This window comes from Lactuca virosa, chromosome 5 (genome assembly GCF_052849685.1).
Source record: "Lactuca virosa cultivar CGN04683 chromosome 5, Lactuca_virosa_CGN04683_v6, whole genome shotgun sequence".
In the NCBI taxonomy this organism is placed as follows: Eukaryota; Viridiplantae; Streptophyta; class Magnoliopsida; order Asterales; family Asteraceae; genus Lactuca; species Lactuca virosa.
In genome coordinates, this window is record NC_136430.1 from 176,292,059 (window position 1) to 176,316,507 (window position 24,449).

Consider the following 24,449-nt stretch of genomic DNA (forward strand, 5'->3'; position numbering starts at 1 on the left):
TGAAGCTACTATGCTCCATCTTCTTGAACCCGGGCGTGTACCTGTCTACTAGTGTCCTGAGAATACAAGTAGGTTTTGAAAGAGTATTAGCATTTAAGTTGGTGAGTTCATAAGCGTTTTGTTTTAGAAAACAAGTTATGTGTTCTTTGAAAAGTACGTCATGTTTCTCCAGAAAGCCTTATATTTTCTGATGTAATGAATGTTAAGTAAAATGATTCATACTATTTCCTTCTGCGAGTACTTAGTGTATACGAATAATATACAATCCAGATCGAACAAACAATCGATTGTGTGGTTCTGCCCCAAGCCCACAACCAAACAAGGAACAGGAAATGAGGCGGAGACCACACATTCCACTGGTTGTCGGATCCTCATGTACATGACCCTGAAGTATTCATTAGGTACTTACAAAGTTGACTGTATTGATCCCTTGAAATTTGTTGAAAGTGTTCTTGAAGAAAATCCAATATTTTCTTAGTAAAAGTTTGATAATACCAGTTCCTTCTATGACCACTGAATTTATACTAGCTATGTATAAACCAATATCGAACAGACAGTTGATTGTGTGGATATGCCCTAAGCCCACAACCAAACAATGAACAGGAAATGAGGCGGAAACCACACATTCCATAGTCTATCAGATATTCTTCATACATAGCTTGGATGCATAAACTAATAAATCCTATATTTTCCCTAAATGTAAGTTGTTGTCTTAACTGTTCCATAACTGAAAAGTACAAGTAATTTCCATACTTATATTGTTAAAGCAATGTTCTGTTTGAAAACCCTGGCTACCACCAGTAATGTATAGTATGTTCTGTATGAAAACCTTTATATGAAAACCCTGGCTTCCACCAGTATGTATAGTATGTTCTGTATACTGGAAGTGTTTTTAATACCCTCCTGTGATCACTTAGTACATATGAGTCATAGAAATCTAAATCGAACAGACAGTCGATTGGGTGATTCCGCCCTAAGCCCACAACCAAACAAGGAATAGGAAATGAGGCGGAGGTCACACATCCCACTTCATGTCGGATGTTAATTTCATATCACCCTGATGTATATACTAAGTAATCCCCTAGTTATTAACCCTGATGACTGTTTGTTAAGTATATTATTACGTGAACGAGTCGTTGTTTTCCAAGTGAGTTCTTATAACCATGTTGATGGACGATAAACACTACGGCGTACTTCGGAGATCGTAAACTGAAATGACGTTTGTCACCCTCGGTTGACTGTAGCTAATAGTCAGGGTGCGGGATTGTCAGTCCCGTATAGATCTATACACAAACTCACGCTCTCCCTCCAGGAGACTCTGGTTCCTAAGGAGTAGACTTCCCAGAAGTCGTGTCTCATAATGTAGTGCTCTCAACGAATTCACGAATAATACTACGAAAAATCCCTTTTTGTTATTAATATGAATCCTTATAAAAATAGTACCTTTATTCCATAATTCATAAGTTTGTTTCCATGTTTGAAAACTGTTCTTGTAACGTTTGTATCCTAACGTGTTTGTAAAACTATTCGTAAGTCTAGTAGTAACAATGTTTGTCATCTTTAGTAAGTTTTGCGTTCAAACGAGTGTTAACGATAGGAAAATATAATAAACCAAATTATATTTTTAAACACAATATTTCTTGTGCTTTTACTTGTATCCCCCCCCCCCCCTTAAAACATTAAAAAGCTTGGAAAATATGGGGGTATGAACTCACCTTATGTTGGAGATTCGATTGAAGATATGATATATGATGATAAGTTTCACAAGTGAAGTCCCGTAACACAAACGAGTCCTAAATAGCATATAATGATACATATAGGCATGAAATTAGTGAATCTAACCACAAAGGTGTTTAGCAAACAACCTAGGATGAAATAATAACTCACCAAAGGAGTGTTAGAAGATAGTTAGGAGGCTGAAAGGGAGTTCACGTTTGGGCTTGATGTGTTCACGGTCGTGAAGAGTTAACGACCCTTGAAGGTTTGAAGGGTTCACGACCCTTATGAAGGTTTGAAGGGTTCACGGCCCTTATGAAGGGTTCACGACCCAAAAGATGTGAAGAACAATTGGAGATCTTGTTGATTGGTGAGTGTTTGAAGGCCTTTCGTGGTGTACCAAAGAGATGTAAAAGAAAATGAGTGTTTTAAGGGAAGAAAAAGGGTGTTCTTGAGTATGATACTTGAGAGAGAATGGGGTGGTTCACGGTCATAAAAGTAAAAATGAGGGTGGATACGCGTATATATAGGTTGGGTTCATGGTCGGTGGTGGGGTCCACCCAACCGTTCAAGGTTCATGACCATGAACGGTTTACGACCGTGAACACGAGTGCGGCCGTGAACACCGGATTGCTCGAGACTTGGCTGATTTTTCGAAGAAAACTTGATTTTCAATGCCTGGAAAGTTTCGGGTTATCACAATTTTTTTCATCGGTCATTTCATATTTGTGTTCATGTATCTAGTATATCCATCAACTTGCTGATTTGTTAATGTTCTTATCAATAATACCGTCAACATAACGGGTAACATGTTTTTCAAATTGTGCTACACAAGAATACAAACATATTGTCATGAACAATAAGGTAAAGGAAATTAAAATTACTATTTTTTATAAATACCTCCGACATTATGCCATTGACACAACCATTTCTACATTGTTACATGGAAAAAGTCAATCAACATTCTTATTAGTAATTTCCATGTGCCTCTTGATAACTCATTGATGGAATCATAGATATTTTATGTCATTATATTATAACGAACCCTAGGGAAACACGACCTTGTTCATTTATAGCTAACAAATTTGTCTATCTTTGTAAGAATGTCATCAGGTAGAGAACGCTATAGCCTAGCTAAACTTTATTTAACATTTGAGTCTCGACAAGCCTTCCATGTCTCCTAAAACAAAATTTTGATTCTCTATCATATTCATCAACAAATTTCGACACCAGAGTCCATGATATGCGTTTGGGAACACGAATTTAAAGACCATTTTAAAGGAATTGGCCCTATCAGATATGATGTAATGTCCCAAAAATACCGAGTAAAATTTTCATTTTCAAATAAATCAAACAATTCATTCATTAACCCAAAGACAATTAGAATAAAAATATTCTCAAAACATCTGACTAATTCGTAAGCATTCAATGCAGAATAAATCTCCAGGGGATGCAATGCGATCAAGTCGGACCCTTCCTTTTGAAACCGTAAGTACCTGAAAACATTTCAAACATAAATTGTAAGCATAAAGATTAGTGAGTTCCCTAAAATACCACATACAACATATATACAAATATAACAGCATGTGGCTGTGTCAGGTCTATATCAACCCCGAGTCCATAATGAATCTATATAACAGATTGTAGCTGTGTCGGGTCCGTTTCACCCCACATACATAAGCATACAAACATATAAGCATGAGTCACAAAGACAACAAGCACATAAAGACATATCAGCAAGTGTCATAAAGACAACCATCATCCTACAAACATAATCTAGTGGGTCGACATTAGTGCTTTTGACCTACGAGTACAGTGAAGAGACTCACCTTAACGATAACGAATAAATCTCACACCCGAGCTGCTAGTACGAGAACTTCCTCACACTATACATATCCAATATAACCCTAATTAGAAATTAAGGTAATTATTCTAAATTAGCAAGTTCAAAATTCCAAGGAAAATCCTTATTTGGACAAAAGACCATTTTGCTCTTCCAAGCCTTAAACCCCTCATAGTTGACCAAAAGTCAAACTGGTCAAAAAGTCAACGGTCAATCTTTTATTGACCTACGCACTGCATACTCTATCTCTACGCTGGGCGTAGAGCCTTAATCCAGAAAGACGGGTGGGAACTAGGCTACGCTGGGCGTAGCCCAGATTACGCATCGCGTAGAAAGCCTGAAGCCAAACTTCAATTTAAGCACTTAATACAATAAAACCTATAACTCCAAGCTCAGATCTGGTTCCTAATAGATCCATAATGGATAAAGTTTCAAGCTTAATCCATTAGGATGGTCCAAACAACCAAGATCTATTCTTTAAGTCTCAAAGGGACCAAAAAAGCATCTTTCTCAACTTAATCCATTAAGTCCAAGTCTCCAACCTTCAGATCTGAATCAATATGATGTTTAGATGGATAAAGTTTCCAACTTTATCCATAACAAGGTCAAAAACTTTCAAGATCTAAAATTTATGTACTAAAGTGACCAAAAAGTGACAAATATGAAAATTAACAAGATCTATATAACCAATGAGAAAGTTTGAAGCTTTTTACCTTCAATGGTCCAGAAATGAGGCAAAGTTGCTGGATCTATACTTGAATCCATCTTCTATAAACTTTGCCACCACCTTGTTCTTCAAGATTCCACTTCCAATGGAAAAAAAATCTCATAAATGATGTCAAAGCTCAAACTAAGTGAGAGGAGGCTAGGGTTTCGAGTTAGAGGCTCAAGAGGGTGGAGGTTGATGATAGGAAGGACCTCCAAGGGGTTAGAGACCTTAAATAAGGCTCAAAACATCGAAATCAGGGTTTTTACACTGCGGAATTACGCCCTACGTAACTTTGGGTATGCCCTACGTACTCCACTAAAAACGCGTCCTACCCTCAGCATGTACGCCATGCGTACTCCCTTGTGTATGCCCTGCGTACTACCAGACTCCTTTTTCCTAACTTCAAACAACCATAACTTCTTCGTTTCAACTTCATTTTCTGCGTTCTTTATATGCACAACAAGGTATTGAAGAGCCCCACAATCTTATATAATTATTTTTAACTTAAAACATACCGAACTAAAATCATTATTCCAAGAAAGAAGTCCAAAACATCACTTTTCCCAATTTATCCTTTGACTCCAAAACACAAATCAAGGGCTTGGATCGCATAACCAATATTATCCACATCGAATAGGGTCTAAACCCTATTACCTTGAAGCCCAAGGCCTTTACTTGATCCATTTACTGTCCACAATCCCGAAATATGAAACTTCTCGAAACAAGATGTTAAATATGATGGCCATATGGTACACATCCCCAATACATTCTTTCAGCCTCATTAAAAACCATGTCCATGAATCCCTACATTCTCTTTTTCCAACAAATTCCCAAGTACTACCCCTATTTGTGGGCTTCGTCAATGATAATAAGAGGGTACAAAGAAGTTTAAAAAGTTCGAATCTACAAAATATTATATAAGTAATTAGATCCAATACATGTTAAAAAAAGTGAGCATACGAAATATTATCGCACAATTAATAGTGGCAAAAAGTATTAAAATATGTTATTTTCATATGTCTTTATGTGTAAAGGTCCATGTATGCTTCCTCTCTAAAGTGTAACATTATATAGGAAGTATTTGAAAGATTTCTTCAGGGACCCTCTCAACAAATATGTAGTATACATTTTCACGCTCCAGGCTCGCCAGTACGAATTATATATACTAAAGCGATCATTTATAGTTCGTTGAATTTTCTTTCCCCGAAACATATTCCTTGTATTATTAGATAACATGTTCTTTAATAAGTCCCAAAACTTTCTTGTTGGCTTGGCAACGATGGAGACACAATTGTATATTTGAGCAAGTGTGACTTTTTGATAGTTTACGAACTTGAAATGTACCCGTCATCTTATCTTTTGTAGTCCTTAACTGCCACTTACATTTTTTAACAAATGAAACTGCTTCAGACATGTCTGTTGTGGATTTTCACTCTCTAATTTGAAATCCTTCATTAACACATATGAATCACAAATGAAGCTTAAGTTCTTCTTTGCTTTTGAACAATTGTAATAGCTTCGTATTTGTAGATGATTTCTAGGCTACACAACCTTTACATTTTTCTTTTTGAGAATTCGAGAATGGTAAGGATCAATCATCCCCCAATTAATGGTTCTTTCTTCAGAATTTGAAAAATAATAAGGATACTTTTCTTCGAGGTTGTCGGGGCTCGGTTTCCTCCTCATCAGATTCGGTTTCATCCCCATCAAATTTAGAGAAACAATGCGAGTTTTCCACCAGGATTCCGTGTGGAAATATTTTACCATCCTCAACCAACATAACCAGTCTTGCCTTTACATTTTTATCTGATAATTTGAGAAATGGTAAGGGATGAATCATCCTCTAATGAATGGTTATTATTTCTTCAAAATATGAAAAATAATAAGGATACTTTTCCGGTTGGGGTTGTCGGGGCTCTGTTTTATCTTCATCAGATTCAGTCTCATCCTCCTCAAATTGATAGAAACAATGCAATTTTTCCACCGGGATTTCATGTGGAAGTATCTTGCCATCCTTAACCAACATCACCAGTTTTTCCTGATCAATTGTTGATTCATCACCATCAAATTCTAGACCAACATCAACACCCTTTGTAAAACCCTCATTCGGCACGTATCATAATATTGTCCTCTTTGTGCCACCCGACACAACAACTTCCTAGGGGGTCACCCATCCTGAAATTGCTCTCACCGGGCATGTTGAACCACATAGTTCTTATGAGATTTGCTTCCCTTACGGTTTTAAAAAACGTTCTGATGGGGAAGGTATTTACATCCATTATAAGGAATGCTTAAATATTCTTTTCAATTGATGTGGGATCAGATGCAGACAACTTTTTAATTAGGATGTTACAACCTTACCTTTATACCTTACACAACCCATTCTACATGCTCGATGTAAGAAAGAACCTCATTCAACATTATAGTTAATAAATTACAAATTTGGTTACTTTCAGCACCAGAAAACTCATTGCCAGTGGAAATCAATTAACGCCACTTTCCAAAACATTATTACCAAGAAATAGTTGTATTGTGTTAAGAGGTATACTACTAACAAAACTAATAAAATATTTGACATCACTTTCGTTAATAATCTGCATAACTATATTTGATCAAGGACATAGGAAAGACATATGAATTTGATTAGTATGTAACCGGGACTTCGAAGCAACCAATGTAATCAACCCATAAAAGTTGATATCAATGGTTAAATCTAAACCAAAACATGTGTAATCCCGAACGATATAATGACATCGATCTATCGATTCATTCTCATTGTCCTATACTACAAACATGTACTCTAAAATATTGATTATACAAACTCATTTTTTCAATAAAAAAAGTTGTATGTGGTTTAGATGTGCAAGTTTTCTCAAATAGAAGCAACAAAGGTGTATGTGGTCTAGATATGCAATGCAAATCCCAATACCATATTCTTTTGATTCTAGAACAATACTCTTGAATGGCCGAACATTCTTTACTAAAATCTAGAATGCATTTTTCAGTCTGAAATACATGAGTGTTAGACATGTCAACAACCACCAACTCCGAAATGACATTTACTACTCTGAAATATTGTATTCCGGAGTTAGTGGTTATTTACAAATTTAAAAAATAATCATTTTTTTATTAATAGACTAATTTATAATGGTTAATTTTGTTAATATCCGTAATTTTAAAGTTTTAAGTACTTTGTTGTTTGTCTTTGACTCCGGATGAGTCTTATTTCTTTTAAGTTTTTGATAATTTGGTAGAGCATTTAACTCTTTCGACACATCCTTTGAACGATCCCTTTTATGTCCTACTCCACCATGTTGTCTAGGCTTTCATTAATTAAATTTCATTTTAGGAGTCTCAGTATATCTTTATACATATATACTCAAATCACATAGAACTTTTAATCGAAAAGTTAACATGACCCGCAATTAAAGTATTGTTATTAGTTATTATCAAATCGGTTCTTCTTGAAAGTTGTAAAATACAATATAGGATGAATAATATATTTTTTATTCAAAGATATAATGACAAAAAACATAAAGACGTCTTTTTAATTAAACAAAGATTAAGTTTCACAAAATAAAAAACTACAAGAAAAAAGAAAAACCCTAATTACGCACGAATATAAACCAACGTAGTACATGGAATAACATTAGAGAGCATCTAATGTCATTTTCAATATCGCATCAACCGAACTTCAGTGGAAGCAAACAGTTCTAGTTGTACAAAGAACCCACATTCTCCTCTCCATCATCCATTCCAAGCTTCAATCTTCCATGGATGCACCTCCTCCTGAAGAACACAACACACCACCCCTAAAATATAAGGTATCTGCGTTTCTGCTTCGATATATCTATCAACGGTTTTTGTTTTCTATTTCTGCTAATCTGTGCTTTATGTATGATATATGCTTCATGCGTGTTTTTGCAGACATGGTTTCTCAAAGTCTCCATCCACTGTGTTGGCTGTAAGCGAAAAGTCAAGAGAGTCCTTCAAAGCATTGAAGGTAGTTAATCTACACGCAGATACTGTTATGAATACAATCATAAGTTGAAAACACTCGCTTTCTTTGGTTTTCATCACCCCTTTGGTTTTCTGATCAAGAAAACACTAGTTTTGCAGGTGTTTATACTATTGATATTGATTCAAAGCAACAGAAAGTTACGGTTGTAGGCAACGTTGAGGTGGATACCCTTATCAAGAAGCTTGTCAAGACTGGAAAGCATGCAGAGAAGTGGCCGGAAAACCCCAACAAAAAGGAGAAGACGGCTGCCGGTGGCGAGAGCAAGAATGAGAAAGAGAAAGGGTCTGAAAGCAGTGGAAACAGCAGTGATGAAGAAGAGCGTAATCCTCCACCTGAGAATGGGAATCCCCCAAGCAAAAACGGAGGTCTGTCGGTGAGGTTCGCTGATGTACCGGAGAACATCTCGGCGCAGGCGAGTCAGGAAACGGGAGGTGGTGGTCAGGTTAGTGGCGGTGGCGGAGGAGGAGGAGGAGGGGGGCAAGGTGGTAAAAAGAAGAAGAAGAAAAAGAAGAAAAAGAGTTCGAGTGCAAAGCCTTCCGGTGGACCACCGGACACTGGATTGGTAGCTCCAGAGATGGGTAAGAATCAAGTGATTGACCAACTGCATCTCAGCCCTCCACGTGGCTACTCGTATCCGATGCCTGCTGGTCCAGCTTACGCTGTAAGTTACAGTGAGACGCACCCCAGTGGAAATGGTGGTCCTGCGTACTATATTCCTCCGACACCCTACACGTATGACTACACAGAGGATAGTGATGATTTTGTTACATTACCTCGTCCGTCCGATACTTTTGAGTTACTTAGTGATGAAAATCCCTATGGATGTTGTATCATGTAATTATTCAAGCGTTGTTCGTTAACTGAGTATTACGATGAGGGCATTTTAAAAGATTCTATTTGTTAATTTCTAGAAATTGGGATGGTCACAAAAATATCTCAAAAAATATTAGAAACAGAAGGAAATATCCAACTTCTATTTATTTATCGAAATGATATTTATTTTTGAAACGAGACATATCGGATATTATTGATAAGGCCCACTATTGTATTGTAGTCGGGTCTTGTCATTTTTATATACCATATTTTCCCATAAGTAATACTTATTTTCATTCCATAATTACAAATTGTTAGTATACATATAATATGATAGACCCGAATTCCACAGTGGATAAAAAATGTAAAATACAATTAGCCTTGCATATAATGTACACTAATATGCTCTTGGAGTTTTGGAGAAAAACAAACACATTAAACTGGAACGAAATAAATCAAATAAAGAGGATGGGAGGCCTTTCATATAGATGTTGACGTATGGTATATGGATGGAATGTAAAGTACATGCCGACTTTATCATGACTCATGAGCAAAGTGGATATTGAGCTTGCTGTGTTTTGTTAGTTGGTGTTGGACTGGGTTGGCCAACATATGTAGCATGGATATTGTCGTAGCAGACAATTATGGCGTTTTACGGGGGTAATGAAGCTTGCAAAGCAAATTCCTGTGCCAAGAGTTTTCATCAACGACATTAGCTACGGCCCAATATTTGCTCCGACGCTTAAATGAGAGACCGTATGTTTGCGTTTGCACGACCAAGACACAAGGTTGTTACTTAGGAAAACACTGTACACAATGTAAAGATGCATTGCAGGAAATCCACTCTAATATGTGTTGAAGTATGTCGTAGGGATTGTTGAAATGGACGCATACAACTGAAATCATTGATCAAGTTTCCTACAGACATATCACACAATGATATTCAATGTGTGAAAATGTGGTTCACATGGATCGTGATAGATACATATATGTTGAACCACAAAAGTAAGATCAGGACGGGTGAACATCATGTACTATAATGCCCATGCAAGGCTAAGGTACAAAGCAGGATCAAAGACAAGGTTTCCTACAACCCTAAATTTGAAGTTGATATCAACTGGAATCTTGAAAGGATTGTAAGTCAGCAGGTTTGCTAGTTTCATATCTAGGTGACATATATTTTGGTTCATTTTTTAGTATGGTGTTCACGAGAGGATCCGGTTTTGGATCTGGAGTGGGTGGCCAGGCTAGGCCGGGGTTGACTGACGACCAGATTTGATAGATGATTGTCGTTGAGGTGGCTACTGTTTTTTCGGGATTCTATTTCGAAGTTGTTTGGATCTATCAAAACCGCTATGATTGAGCTGTTCGATGATCGCTATGCTGCCCTCACCGAGGTTGTTGCTGCTGCAGCTACTGTGACTGTTGGTGCTGCAGGGATTCGGGAAGAGAGATCATTCCAGTATCGAGATTTTGACAACATAAAGCCCCCGAAGTTTGATGGGGTCAAGGACCCGATTGTGGCGATGAGGTGGTTGTATGATATGGAGGGTTGCTTCTTTACATGTTCGTGCCCGGATGACCAGAAGGTCATGTACGCCCTGAACCTTCTCCGGTTAGGGTGAAGGATTGGTGGATATTGGTGACTGGTTCATATACTCCTAAGTAGAGGGTTTCTGTTACTTGGGAGCAGTTCTCGGAGACATTCCGCACGAGATATGTTCCCATGATGGAGAAGGATAGATTGTCTTAGGAGTACCTGGATCTAAGACAGACGACTGAGTCGGTGCCGGAGATCACCAAGATGTTAACTGAGAGGGCTTTGTTTTTTCCTGAGTTCGCTGCTTCAGGATGCCAGGAGGATACCCTCGGCAATTTGTATCCACCCAACGTTACGATACCCTCGTCGAGCTTCAAGATGCCACGAGGAGGCGATAGATTAAGATGGAGATCCAGAAGAGGGAGCAGCGACAGGCTCCCATTTAGTTATAACCTGTAACGAAGCGGTTCAAGCCCAATGATTTACGATCTTAGGGACAGAGGGGCCGCACTTGTGGCAAGTGTGGCAGGGTTCATGAGGGTGCTTGTCGATCTTCTTTTGGCTGACAAAAATGTGGCAGGGAGGGCCAGATTGCTAGGGATTGTCGTCAGCAGACCCCGCCAGTGAGCACCAGGATTTGTTATCACTGTGAGCAGGTTGGCCATATGAAGTCCAGTTGTCCCTTGCTCACTGTGAGACATGCGCATGCTCCAGCACCAGCTACCTTGTGGATCACAGATGGATGCTAGGGCAGGGCGGAGCCCCCGAGGGTTCAGGTTCTTGCTTTCCAGCTCACATCGGAGGAGGCCAGGCGATGCTAGGCGTTGTTACTGGTATGTTTCTCTTTATTATTTTTTTGAGATATTTCTTATATGCATATGATTATGTTTTTGCTAGGTACCTTCTTAGTGAACTCCTTTCCTGCTCTTGTCATTTTTGACACGAGTGCGATTCGGTCTTTTGTATCTTAGTATTTCAGTAGGAGCTTTGATATGAATCTTGGAGAGTTGGAGTGTCCGTTGCGGGTTTTTATCGCCAACGAACATGGGATTTCTGCATCGAACGTTTATCAGAGTTGCGTTTTGGAGATTTTTGGGGTGACTTATCCAATTAATTTGATACCTATTCCCATGAGGGATGTATGTGTGATAGTGGGGATGGACTGGTTGATCAGGTTCGGTGCGATAATTGACTACGAGGGTCAGAGGGTGGTAGTTCGAACCCCAAGTAAGGGAGAACTGATTATTTATGGAGAAGATACCAGAGTTGGATCAACTAGGAATGGCAACGGGGCGGGTTCGGGGCGGGGCAGCGTATCCCATCCCCGAACCCGATATCTAAATTTGTCCCCGACCCCGACCCGATGCCCGACGGGTTTCTTATCGGGGCGCCCCGTCGGGGCTAAAAATTTCCCCGAATCTGACCCTAAACTCGAAACCCGATAAAGACCCGAAACCCCGACCCAAAACCCGAAAATCTATGACAAAAAAATGAAATTGTTTGGAAAAAACTCCAATATAGTGAAAATTAAAAGCTTACGCAAGCTCGTAACACCAAATTAGACCATATCAATCAATCAAATATGAAAAACTAAATTCATCACAATATTACATTACATTTAAAACAAACTCAAAATCAAACAAAACCATCCAAAATTGTTCCACAACCATTAAAATGTAAGGTTTCCTCACGGGTGTCCCTCCTTTACAGATGAAAAAACACTTCATTATGCTCTCCTAGAACTGACCACACTTTCCTACCCAACTCAAAAAATGGAAGAACAAAGTAAGCATATCATACGAAAATTGTTACATCTTAAGAAATCCTGAAGAGAAAACATAAGGAAATATATATGCTAATACAATATGACAAGCTTCATTATGTACTGCCATGAACCTTTTCTTTTAAACAAATACATATGACACATGTTATGCCATGATTAATGACTATATCACCACCAATTCAAAGATGTAAATTCTTACTCTTTCTTCACATTTACGATGTTCTTCTTCAATTAGGAGCACACCCATTCCCTCAACTACTTACATCAATAATATATTGTTGCTAGATTTTCGTATGCCCTTTTCTCACCTGCAGATATGTACCATTTAAACAATTTTCAAGAAACATCGCTATAGCAAAGACTCAACCACAATAGTACTATCAAGAAGAAAAAGAGTTTTAGTCTAGATTTAACACTTGATTTAACCAAAACAAAACTACTAAAAATCAATAAACCAAAAAAAGGTAAAAAAAAATAAAAAATAAAGGTGCAAACTCATTTGGAGATCAAGATATGGTAACCCACTTGCTGAATAAGCATCCTTACATTTGGTGAATAAACATCTTTACATCTGAAATCAAAGTAATATAAGCAAATATAGATGAAAGTGATAATCGAAACACAAAAAAGAGATGAGACTTTGAAGATCTACAAATCGATGCTGGTAGGAACGGCTAGGGTTTCTGGAGGGCTTACACAGATTCGACGGTGAGGTCTTTTTGGTCTAAACAGATCAATAGGGAGAGAAATAGTTACATGTAAACCGTGAGAGTTGTGCAACTCATATGAATCAAAAGTATTGTTGCAGACTTTGTGTTTGACAAAACAAAATGAAACCATCAGCTACCCAAAAAATTGAGAACAAAACATGATATACCAAATCAAAGGTAGTAGATAAGTTTAATAAGAATAACTTATAAGAATAGACGAAATCTAACCATACCTTCAGATTTGAAGTGTTTTCCAACTAATATCAGTATTATGTGTAAAGATGGAGATGAACATTGTGTGCGCCGCTTCCTTGCTCCGACTGTGCGGCTAAGGAGTGTATGTCGGCGTGAAACAATCGGGAACATGCAAAGGGATGCTCCGAGCCTTTCCATAGAGAGATTGAATTGTGAAATGTTTATGTCGGCTGGCTGGAACGATATCAGATACATGTTCTCTGATTTAGGTTTAAGGTTAAAATTGTAATTTCAATATATATATATATATATATATATATATATATATATATATATATATATATATATATATATATATCAGGGCGGGGCGGGGCGGAGGTATCCCCCTCCCTGCCCCGAACCCGATAAAAATACCCGATAAATACCTGTTACTCGACCCGTAACCCGATAAGTGTGACCCGCCCCGACCAGAAATGTTCAGGTTTCGGGTTTCCCAGACGGGTTCGGGTTTTTTTGCCATCCCTAGGTTCAAAATTTTGTTCTGCTTCCAGGGCTCGTGTAACGTCCCAAAAATACCGAGAAAAATTTTAATTTTTAAATAAGTTAAATCCATTCATTCATTGTTCCAAAACACGATAAGAGTCAAAGTATTTTCAAAACATCAGAGTAATTTGTAAACATTCAGTGCAAAATAAAACTTCAGGGGATGCAGTGCGATCAAGCCGGACTTTTCCTTTTGGAAATGGAAGTACCTGAAACCATAAACATAAACTGTAAGCACAAAGCCTAGTGAGCTCCCCAAAATACCACATACCATACATATCATTGGGCCTAGCTCTGGAGTATATTCCAACCCAATATACAATCATGGGCCTAGCCCTGGGGCCTAGCCTTGGGGTATGTTTCAACCCAATTATACAATAATAGGCATACCCACGGGGTTTCTTTCAACCCAAACATACAAACATGGGCCCAACCCTGGGGTTCTTTCAACCCAATCATACATGCAAGAGTTACAAAGACAGCTAGCATCCTACGTAATCCAATCCTGTAAGATGGCATTGGTGCCTTCTACCCATAATTCTAGTGAGAAGACTTGCCTCACAGTCTGAAAAAATAGTTGAACCGATCACTGCTCCAAAAGCTATCTCTACCGGTCACCTATACAATTAACAGGGACCTAAATCTCAAACTATAATTCAAATTACCCAAAATGCCCTTAGGTCAAACTTGGTATAATTCCTGGTTAAAGTCAAAGGAGGTCAACATAGACTGAGTATGCCCAACGTAGTAGATCCCTTCCCGATTATGAGGCTCCTGCCTGGTATGCTCAACGTACTACCAGGTACACCTAGCGTATTCGATCAATTCCATTTACCTTCATTAAGTGCTTATTTCATTAAGATCTCACGTCCAAAGCTCAAATCTAGTGCCAAATAACATTCTCAATCATAAAGTTTCCAACTTTATGACTTTCCATGGCTAGAAGGAGTCCATACACCAAAATCCTAACTTAATACACAAACCAAAGCATCATGACTCTTACATGGAGGAAAACAAGGATCAAGATCACATTTTTATGACTCGTAATAGCTCCATAATGGATAAAGTTTCCAACTTTATCCATTAGGATGGTCCAAACAACCAAGATCTAGTCTTTAAGTCTCAAATGGACCAAAAATGCATCTTTTCAACTTAATCCATTAACTCCAAGTCTTCAACCTTCAGATTTGAATCAATATGATGTTAGGATGGATAAAGTTTCCAACTTTATCTATAACAAGGTCACAAACTTTCAAGATCTAAACTTTATGCACTAAAGTGCCAAAGAGCTCATAAAACCCAAAACTAGCTAGATCTAACAAATGCATCAACAAGATTGAATGTTTATACCTTCTAGAGTTGAGAAAAGCAATGTAGGCTCTGGATCCACAAACTTGAGCTTCAACAATCAACAAGCTTTTATCTTTCATCCAAAGTGCACTCAAAACACATCGAAAGGCTCAAGATTTGATCTAGGGGCTAGGGTTTCGAGTTGGAGGCTTAAGAGGGTGGAGGATGATGTTAGGAAGGACCCAAAGGGGTTAGAGTCCTTAAATAGGGCTCAAAACCACGAAAATGGGGTTTTTGCACTGCGGCGGTACGCCCAGCGAACCTAAAGTTACGCCCAACATAACCCCCTAAAAACGCGACTTCCTTCAGCCTAGTACGCCCATCGTACCAGACTCCTTTTCCCAGCTTAACTTCAAACAGTCATAATTTCTTCGTTTCAACTCCGTTTGCGAGAACAAGGATGATCAGATGCGCAGGGACAATGTTTGAAAACTCAAACCTTGAATGAATGCTTAAGATCAATGTCTGCTTACTAAGAGGTATTCCAGTCAAGTCTGGTAATATCAGTCAAGTCTGAGTTAATTCATTCAACAAAGTATTCAAGACATAAATGAAGAGAGAAGATAATGATCAAGGTAAAGATAATAAATGAAGAACAAGAAGAATGTTTGAGATAATAAGTGAAGTAAACTGGAATATTGCTAAAAATGTTTGAATGATCCGTCACTTGATTTGGTATGCAAAGCTCCTTTAAATAGAAGTACATGTTACATCGTACAAACCACTTAACATACATAGGACTGGACAAAAGAGGTGCTTCTGACACTCTGATCTATCTGAGTTGACAATAAGACTAAGTCCTATGAAATGTAAAACCAAGCTAAAGACAAATACAATAAATGGACAAAGACAAAACATTGATTCGGAAAGACAAACATTCCGGACACATAGTCCATTCCGGAATGCCTTCAACTGATCTTCTTATCCGGAGCATATCTTCAAGTCCGGATACAAAAGTAATTCCGGAGTAAAGCTTCAAGTCCGGACACCGACTACTTCATTTTGGAACTCTGACTGACTTCAGATCTTCAAGGGTGATTGGGATTGCTAGAGATTCACTTTCAGGTTCCAACAATCTCCCCCTAAGTGAACTTAGCAATCAAGTCAACATTAGTTCGCTTCTTCCTTGATGAATGTGTAAGCTCTAAACAGCTAATCCCTGACTTCAACATACCACTGCAACTGACTCACAAACTTTGTCTTGACATGTTCAGGAGCTTCGGACCTGGATGCTCGACTGATGAATTTCTTGAGGGCTCTAGTCGGAATTAGGTGTTTGTCAAGTACTCGGAAAAAATTCTTTTTGTTGGTCTTCTTTGTCTTGTTCACAAACCCTAGGACCGGATCATCAATAGGTCCTTCTGCTAGCAGTTCAGCTTCAGGAAGTACATAATCAATCTTTGCAACAAAATCTCTAGTTCCGAACAGGTGAGCAAGCTCATGGTCGCATCGACAAAATTCCGCGACATAATCCTTGAGAAAACCTAAGGCTGTGTGGTAAGCACCCATGCTGATGTCATCTCTTTGAAGACTCCGTAGATGAGCAATAATGGTCAGAACATCGTTCGGATTCATTGCAGGAAAGTCAGAATCAGTGATGGTGTGGTATGCTGGTTTGTTCTGGATGATGTGATACCGGAACAATGGACAGTTGAGTTCATATTTCACCAAGATCTTTCTTCCGAAACCAGAAATCTTTGTTATCTTCTTCCTTGTACACACTTCCTTTTGAGGTTGTGCGTTCTTGGAGTAGAATGTTTTCAATCTTTCACGCTCTGTCCGGATGATCATCTCCAGATCGTCATTTGGGTGGAGAGGAGAAAACTTGATGTAGAATTTGCTATATGGAGAGAGAGGCAGATGAAGTTGTTCCGAATCAGTTGTTGGGATGTCGTAGTACATGAAAGGTATTATGTCCGCATCACGAAGAATGCCTTCACGACATAAAGGAGAGATACCGCGCATCGGATCAGGATTGTCTTTGAGAGCTTGGACCCGGATGCTATCCTCTAAGGCTTTGTTGATTTCCTCCTGAGACCATCCAAATTTTTGCTTTAGAGGAGGTCCGGAGTGTAGAGCTTGATATTCTTCCGTGATGGGCTTCTTGCCTTTGTCTTTGTTGAGAACGGAGAAGACATGCATCATGTTCTCATCAATAGTGAACTTTGGAGGAGAGGAAGGAAGAGGTTCTTCTGGAATGTCGTCTGGAGTCCGGAGGGGAGAACCTTCATCTATAGGAGCAATTTTTGGAGCCGGAATTGGTGGCAGCATGGATGGAGTGGCCCGGAAAGCATCAACCGTTAGCTTGGTCTTAACTTTGGCCATTTGAACACTTCTTTGAAACACATCCGGTAGAGTGGATGGCCATGAGACTGCGGACCAGATTCTCTGCTCTTCCTCCGAAAGCACCTTGGCAGGAAATTTCTTGGGAGTTGGGATCCAAATGACGGCATTGGTGACATACTTAATTTCCTCGTCATCATCATTTCCTAGAAGTCTGGAAAGAACTTGGACTTCATCATCAGAATCTTCATCTTCATCTTGGAGTTGGAATTCAGAGGCAGTCTTCTAAGGTTGACTTGGACCTTCTCCCCCTCTTGCACCGGTAGGCTTGATAACCGGAGCAAGCATAAGTGACTCCTTCATGTCGGAAAATTTCTCAAACACCTTCTGAAAGTTGGTGTTGATTTGAAGGGTGAGAGTGTCATAATCATTAGCAGTGGGAGCTTGAGCTTTGAGATGGTTGAATAGGGAGGAGAGTATAGAGATAATCTCATCAAACTTTTGGTTCGGAACATCCACAATGTTCCAGCAAGAACGAAGAAGCTTGAGGAGGACTTGTTGTATGATGAGATTCATCTCATCCTTCTTCCAGATCTCCTTTTCCAGGCGTTGGATCTGCTTCTCATGACGAATATGTGTTTGCTTAATAAGTTCATTGGAAGCATTCAACATATCATCATGAACCTTCAACATCTTCGTTATTGTATCAAGGTAATGATCAAGACTTTCATCACACTTCTTTTCGACTTCCTCAGCAGTATGCTTGAGCCTTAGGGAGATGAGTTGATCCAACTGAGCTTCACGTTCAGCCATAGTAGGTCCGAAATTGTTGGCTTCAGACAGAGCTGTAAGGATGACATCAAGCTTCGAATCCAGTCCGGAGACTTTCTCATCAAGTTTGGAGTTAAGCCCTAATACGGAAGTTTCAAGAGAATTGACCTTCTTCATAGTGTCTGACACATTGGTTTGAATATCCAAGAGAGCAAACGGATCAATGTGATCTCCTACTGAGGATCCGTTGTCTAAGCTGGAATGTTGAGGCTTGTGTTTCGGAGATTCCGAATTGATTGGAGTAACCGACAGACGAGGTTTGGTGGTAGCTGCATCATCATGAAGTTTCTGAGTCGAATCTGATTCATTGTCACGAGTGGAGGAGGAGGATCCAAAATCAATAGCAGACTTGGATGAGGATGGCGTGGAGTGTAGTTGAACAGAGGATAACACATTTGTATCAGCAACATGTGCATGATCTTTGGTTAGCAGCACTTCTTCGGAAACTTCATCATCCGAAGCTGAATGAATGGAAGTATGAGGTGGAGTCTTGGGAGTTTCTTCGGAAGTGAACTCAAGATCAGTAATCTCGTATGAAGGAGCAACATAAGGAAAATTGCTATGAATTGCCCGGTTCCGCATGGAAATGAGAGTGGCCTCAACCTGAGATCTTGTAAGTTCCGGGTGCCTCGAGTGTGCCCTATTCACAAAATCTTCCCACAAAGGATCATTAATTCATGGTCGTCCTGTACCCTTGCCGGGTATCAAACCAGTTGATGCACCTGAGGTTGGAGGGACACTCCAGCCTCAGAATGCTTGGGGTCCGGAACAGGGGTTCCGGAGTGTGTGCGTATGGAAGAAGTTGGGATAACAAATGTGACACGTGGGTTTGTTCCAGGGGGCAAGGAACTTTGTTCAACACTGGCATCACCTTGTTGAGAAGGTGAGGGTGGATTGTGTGCAGACTCCCCGTAAGTGTGTGCGTGTGCTTTTGAAACGTCGAGGGCTACCTCGGATGAGTGGGTTGGTGGGGTGTTTGGAAGGCCAGAGTTAGCCTGAATGTCATGAGCTCCTTCTTGTTGAGAGGAAGAGCTGACTTTGGATCTCTTTTTAGGCTTTGACTTGGTGGGAGAAGACTTCCTTTTAGCAGCCTTTTTAATCTTTCCTCCGAACACAGAAGGATTGGCCTTTTCCGGAGTGAGCTCAACAAAGACTGGGGCAGGTTGTGTTGGGTCGAACACAAACCGAAGTCTCTAGGTGATGTTTCAAATAAATTGATTCGGAAGGAATTAAGGCCAACATGTGGTTCGGAAGACGTCTAACAGGACCAAAGGAAGATTGGTCTGGAACTCTATAATTCTAAACAGTTTTGAAAGAAAGATATACCTCTTTCGTAATTGTAGCAACTGGGATTGGTTCAGACCTTTCTCTGTAGAGCTCTTGAAGCGTCAAGGCCCAAAACCTAGGGCTTGAGATTTCATTGCTCTTCCTTTTGATCGCAAATTTCCGGAAGTCCTGCCATAACACCTCTGGAAGATCGACTGCGTTGCTGCGTCCGGAGTAGATGTTGTACACTACGTACAACCAGTCCTTACTCAGCGTGTCCGTACCACCATGCTTACCGGACAATCCTCGAATGATGAAATGCATCAACACGGTCCAAAGACCTGAAACTGCCGACTTCTTGAAGTCCTTGGCCTTGTAGTCTTAATTGTACTCAATGTGATTCGAGAATTGTTAGAATTCTTCAGTGGCTGGTTCCTGAACCTTAAACCCTTCAGGGTTTTCATCGACACCAATAGCCTTGAGGAATGTGGATTTGTGGATGGGTACGATCCTATCACCTGTGATCTTTGTTTCGAGAACACCATTGTCAATCTTGATTCTTGTAAAGACGGTGTGGAAAAGACTGAGTGGTAGAGGAGGTTCTGGGATTTTGGTGAGTGGGATGGATATGGGATGATGAGCAATGAACGCAATAATCACTCTAATGGTTTCATCAAAATCCAAGGGATTTATCGAGAAAAGTTGTGTTGTGTCTCTAAGAAAGTACTCAGATGATTGTGAGGATGATGATCATTTGGAAGATTTCTTCTTGGTGACAGATTTCTTGGGTGTTGAAGCAGTTGCAGCAAGTTTTGGAAATGATGATTGAGACGCCATTGATGAAGATTGATGATAGCTTGAAGAACACGATGAACACAGAAGAATTTGGGAACTTTGTAGAGTTTAAGCGCGTGAAGAGGCAAATGGGGTTTTAGCAAAGTTTATATAGGTGATGGAAACGGTTCGGGTCAGAAAGGGTAATGATGATGATCCGAAATGGAAACGGGTCGCATTTAATATGTTGTCGTTTTTGGGGGTGAATTGACTAATGATGATGAAAGGTTTCTATGGAATGAAGTGAGGAATAGAAACCGTCAAACGGCGATGGGATGTTTGCTTTAAAGGACGTGCAAACGTGGCACAAATTTCAAGGAACACGATAAGCATCTTTTAAAAGTAACCGTTTGAGAGAATATCACCTTAAAACCTTTGGACTTCCGGATGATTGATTCCGGACAGTTTGAGAACCGGAGGGTAAAGAAGTGAGTTCCGGATCATGGAAATTTGAAGAAAAGGTCCGGAATGAGAACAATCCGGAGTGAAACTTTGAGATTCCGGAGTCAAACATATTTGAATTCCGGAGCAAAAATCTTTTGGAAAATTCTGGAGTGAGATTTTTTAATGATTCCGAAAAAACGTTTTGAGAAATGTGTCCGGAAAAAAAAGTGAAATTCCGAAAGGGTTAATTTGATGTTCCGGAGTGAGATTTGAAAGAATTTCCGAAACAAGATTTGCAAGACATTCCGGAACAAGGTTTGAAAAACTTCCAGAGTGAGATTTAAGCAAATTCCGAAGTATAAAATGCAATACCTTTCTAGATTGGAATTCCGGGATGACTTATGAAGTAAATTCCGAGGAGAAAATTTGATCATTGTGACTATGTGGACTATGGACATCAAATGATAAGATAATCTGTACAACTAAAAACTCAAGTAGTGGTTAGAGATAAAGACAAGTAAAAAAGATCCTATGTATTCCGAGAGACAATAGTTCCGAGATAAAAAGGGTTTTTGAGTTCGGAACCAATTTTCTAACTGATGTTATCATCAGAGAGAACAAGTCTCTTGAAAGAACTGAGGATCAGGCATCATCATACCCATCTTGTTCAGTAAACCATTGAATTTGGTTTCGTCTAATGCCTTAGTAAAGACATCAACAATTTCATCATCAGATGGAACAAAAAGGAGTTCAATGTTGCCGTTTAAGACACGATCTTTTATGAAATGGTACCGTATATCAATGTGCTTCGTCATGGAGTGCTGAATTGGATTGTGCGAAATCGCAATGGCACTTTGAGAATCACAATAGATAGGAACGCGTTGAAAACGGTAACCATAATCCAAGAGTTGAGACTTCATCCATAGAACTTGAGAGGTACAGCTGGCAGCAGCAACGTATTCTGCTTCGGCTGTAGAGAGTGCAATGTAGTTTTGCTTCTTGGATGACCAACTAACCAATCATCCACCTAACCTCCTGATGTGCTTTTTCTATCCAATTGTATACCACCATAGTTTGAATCTGAATAGGCTTGAAGAAGGAAGATCTCATTTGCTGGGTACCAGATTTTGAGGTTCTTTGTTCCTTTAAGGTATCGGAAAATTTGCTTAACAACCAAAAGATGAGACATCTTTGGGTTGACTTGAAATCTGACACACAAGCATGTTGAAAACATGATGTCCGAACGACTTGCCGTGAGATAGAGCAGGGATCCAATCATTCCTCTGTACTTCTTTTCATCAACTGCTACACATGAAGGATCGGTAAAGATCTTGTGACCGAAACCTATTGGTACCTTGGCTGAGGCACAGGTGTCCATTAAGTACTTTTTGAGGAGTTCTGAAATGTACTTATCTTGGTGAATGAAAATTCCTCTGTTAATCTGTTTGACTTGGAGACCAAGAAAGAAACTTAATTCTCGATTCATGCTCATTTGAAAAATTGCTGACCATTAACTTAGCAAAGTCAGCAACTATTGAAGAATCGGTGGATCACAAAATGATGTCGTCAACATAAATTTGGACCAACATGAGATGCTTTCCATTTGACCTTCGGAATAGAGTGGTATCTAGCATTCCTCTTTGAAAACCTGAACGCTTGAGAAATCGGCTAGGGTCTCGTACCATGCGCGAGGAGCTTGCTTAAGGACGTATATGGATTTCTGTAGTTTGTAGCAGTAGTTCGGATATGAAAGATTAACAAAACCGGGAGGCTATTGAAGATATACTTCAGTGTCAAGTTCACCATTTAGAAAGGCACTTTTAACATCTATTTGGTAATCTTTGAAGCCTTTATGAGCAGCATAAGCAAGAAAGATTCTGATAGCTTCAAGACGTGCAACAGGAGCATAGGTCTCATCATAATCAAGACCTTCAATATGTGTAAATCCTTTAGCCACCAATCTTGCTTTGTTTCTAATGATAACTCCTGCATCATCTAACTTGTTGCGAAACACCCATCTAGTACCGATAATGGGATGGTTCTGAGGAGGAGGGACGAAAGACCAAACTTCATTTCTATCAAATTCTGCTAATTCTTCTTGCATGGCTGTGATCCAGTCAGCATGTTCAAGTGCTTCTTTGATGGATTTAGGTTCAACCATAGAGATAAATGCCGAAAACAATGACATTCATTTTGAAGACTTGAAGCAGATCCAGTTTGTAGGCCATCGTTTGGGTTTCCTATCACTTGGTTCGGAGGATGATCCTTGGTCTAGACATGTAACGTTGGAAGTTCTTGTGCAGCAGATGATCCAATATCAACAATAGGGTTGTGTTGCTCCCCCTGAATAGTTTGAACATGTGGATGATGCTCTCCCTGAACTTCTGAACCGGATAGGTTGACATCATCTTCAGGTGGGAATTCAAAGAAGTTTGCATCATCATCAATGTTGATAGGATTGGAATCATCGAAATCAGCAGTTGCATCTTGAAATCCATCCACATTTGATTCAATAGAAGAGTGACCATTCTCCCCTTCAACCTGAGAAGGTTGAAACGGTTCAGAATCAAATGGGGGAATACTTGGGGTTGGACCTGATATATTTTGAGAGACCGACGCTTCGGACATGGCTGATCTTGTTCAAGATTTCGAATCAAGAGCCGTTTCGGAAGTTACGAACAAGGTCTCAAAATCAACTTCAAGAATTGTTTGCTGGTTCGGACATCATGGCGCTGTAACATGGGTCGGGCCAAAATTCCGAACGACATTGTCATCAAAGGTAACATCAATGCTTTCTTCTAGAGTACGAGTTCTCCGATTAAGAACTCTGTAAGCCTTTGATTTGGAAGAGTATCCAAGGAAGATGGCTTCATCAGCTTTAGGTTGAAACTTGGTAAGCTGATCACGGTTGTTCTTGATGAAACATCTGCATCCAAAAACATGAAGAAACGAGATAGTTGGCTTCCGACCGTTCATGGCTTCATACGACATTTTGTTGAGGCGCCGATTGATGATGCTTCTATTCTGGGTAAAGCATGCAGTAGAAACAGCTTTGGCCCAAAGATAGAGTGGCAAATTTGCAAAATTGAGCATGGGTCGAGCAGCTTCAACAAGTGTTCTGTTTCGTCGTTCGACTACACCATTTTGTTGAGGAGTGTAAGGAGCAGTTGTGGTCGATGCCCTTCTCGGTGAAGGAAGCTTTCAATGGTGGAGTTAGTAAATTCCGAACCATTGTCACTTCGGATTCTCCTTACTGGGAGTTTGATGAGAACTTCTATTCCTTTGATAAAATTGATGAGCTCAGAGGCTGTTTCTGACTTCAGCCTTAGGAAGAATACCCAGGTGAACCTAGTAAAGTCATCCACAATCACAAGAATGTAATTTTTGTGATGCATACTCTCTACTGTTGATGGTTCACACAGATCAATGTGTAGAAGTTCTAATGGTTCCAAGATCGATTTTTCAATGAGGACGGGATGACCCTTCTTTGACTGCTTTCCACACTTACATGCAGCACATACATGGTTGTTTTCGAATTTGAGAAGTGGCAAACCTCTAACCATTTCACCCAAAACAAGATCATTCATATATCTGAAGTTCAAGTGAACAAGCCTCCTATGCCATAACC

The 24,449-nt window shown here is 39.5% G+C and overlaps 1 protein-coding gene across 1 annotated transcript; it reads left to right on the plus strand.

Moving 5' to 3' along the window:
- Positions 1-7,932: 7,932 nt before the first annotated feature.
- On the plus strand, positions 7,933-9,183 carry LOC145111753 (heavy metal-associated isoprenylated plant protein 35-like). The gene is made up of 3 exons (XM_079048002.1): positions 7,933-8,092; positions 8,196-8,271; positions 8,388-9,183. Exons 1-3 carry the CDS (start codon positions 8,042-8,044, stop codon positions 9,125-9,127), a joined length of 867 nt encoding a protein of 288 aa, XP_078904128.1. The 5' UTR covers positions 7,933-8,041; the 3' UTR covers positions 9,128-9,183.
- The last annotated feature ends 15,266 nt before the right edge of the window (positions 9,184-24,449 follow it).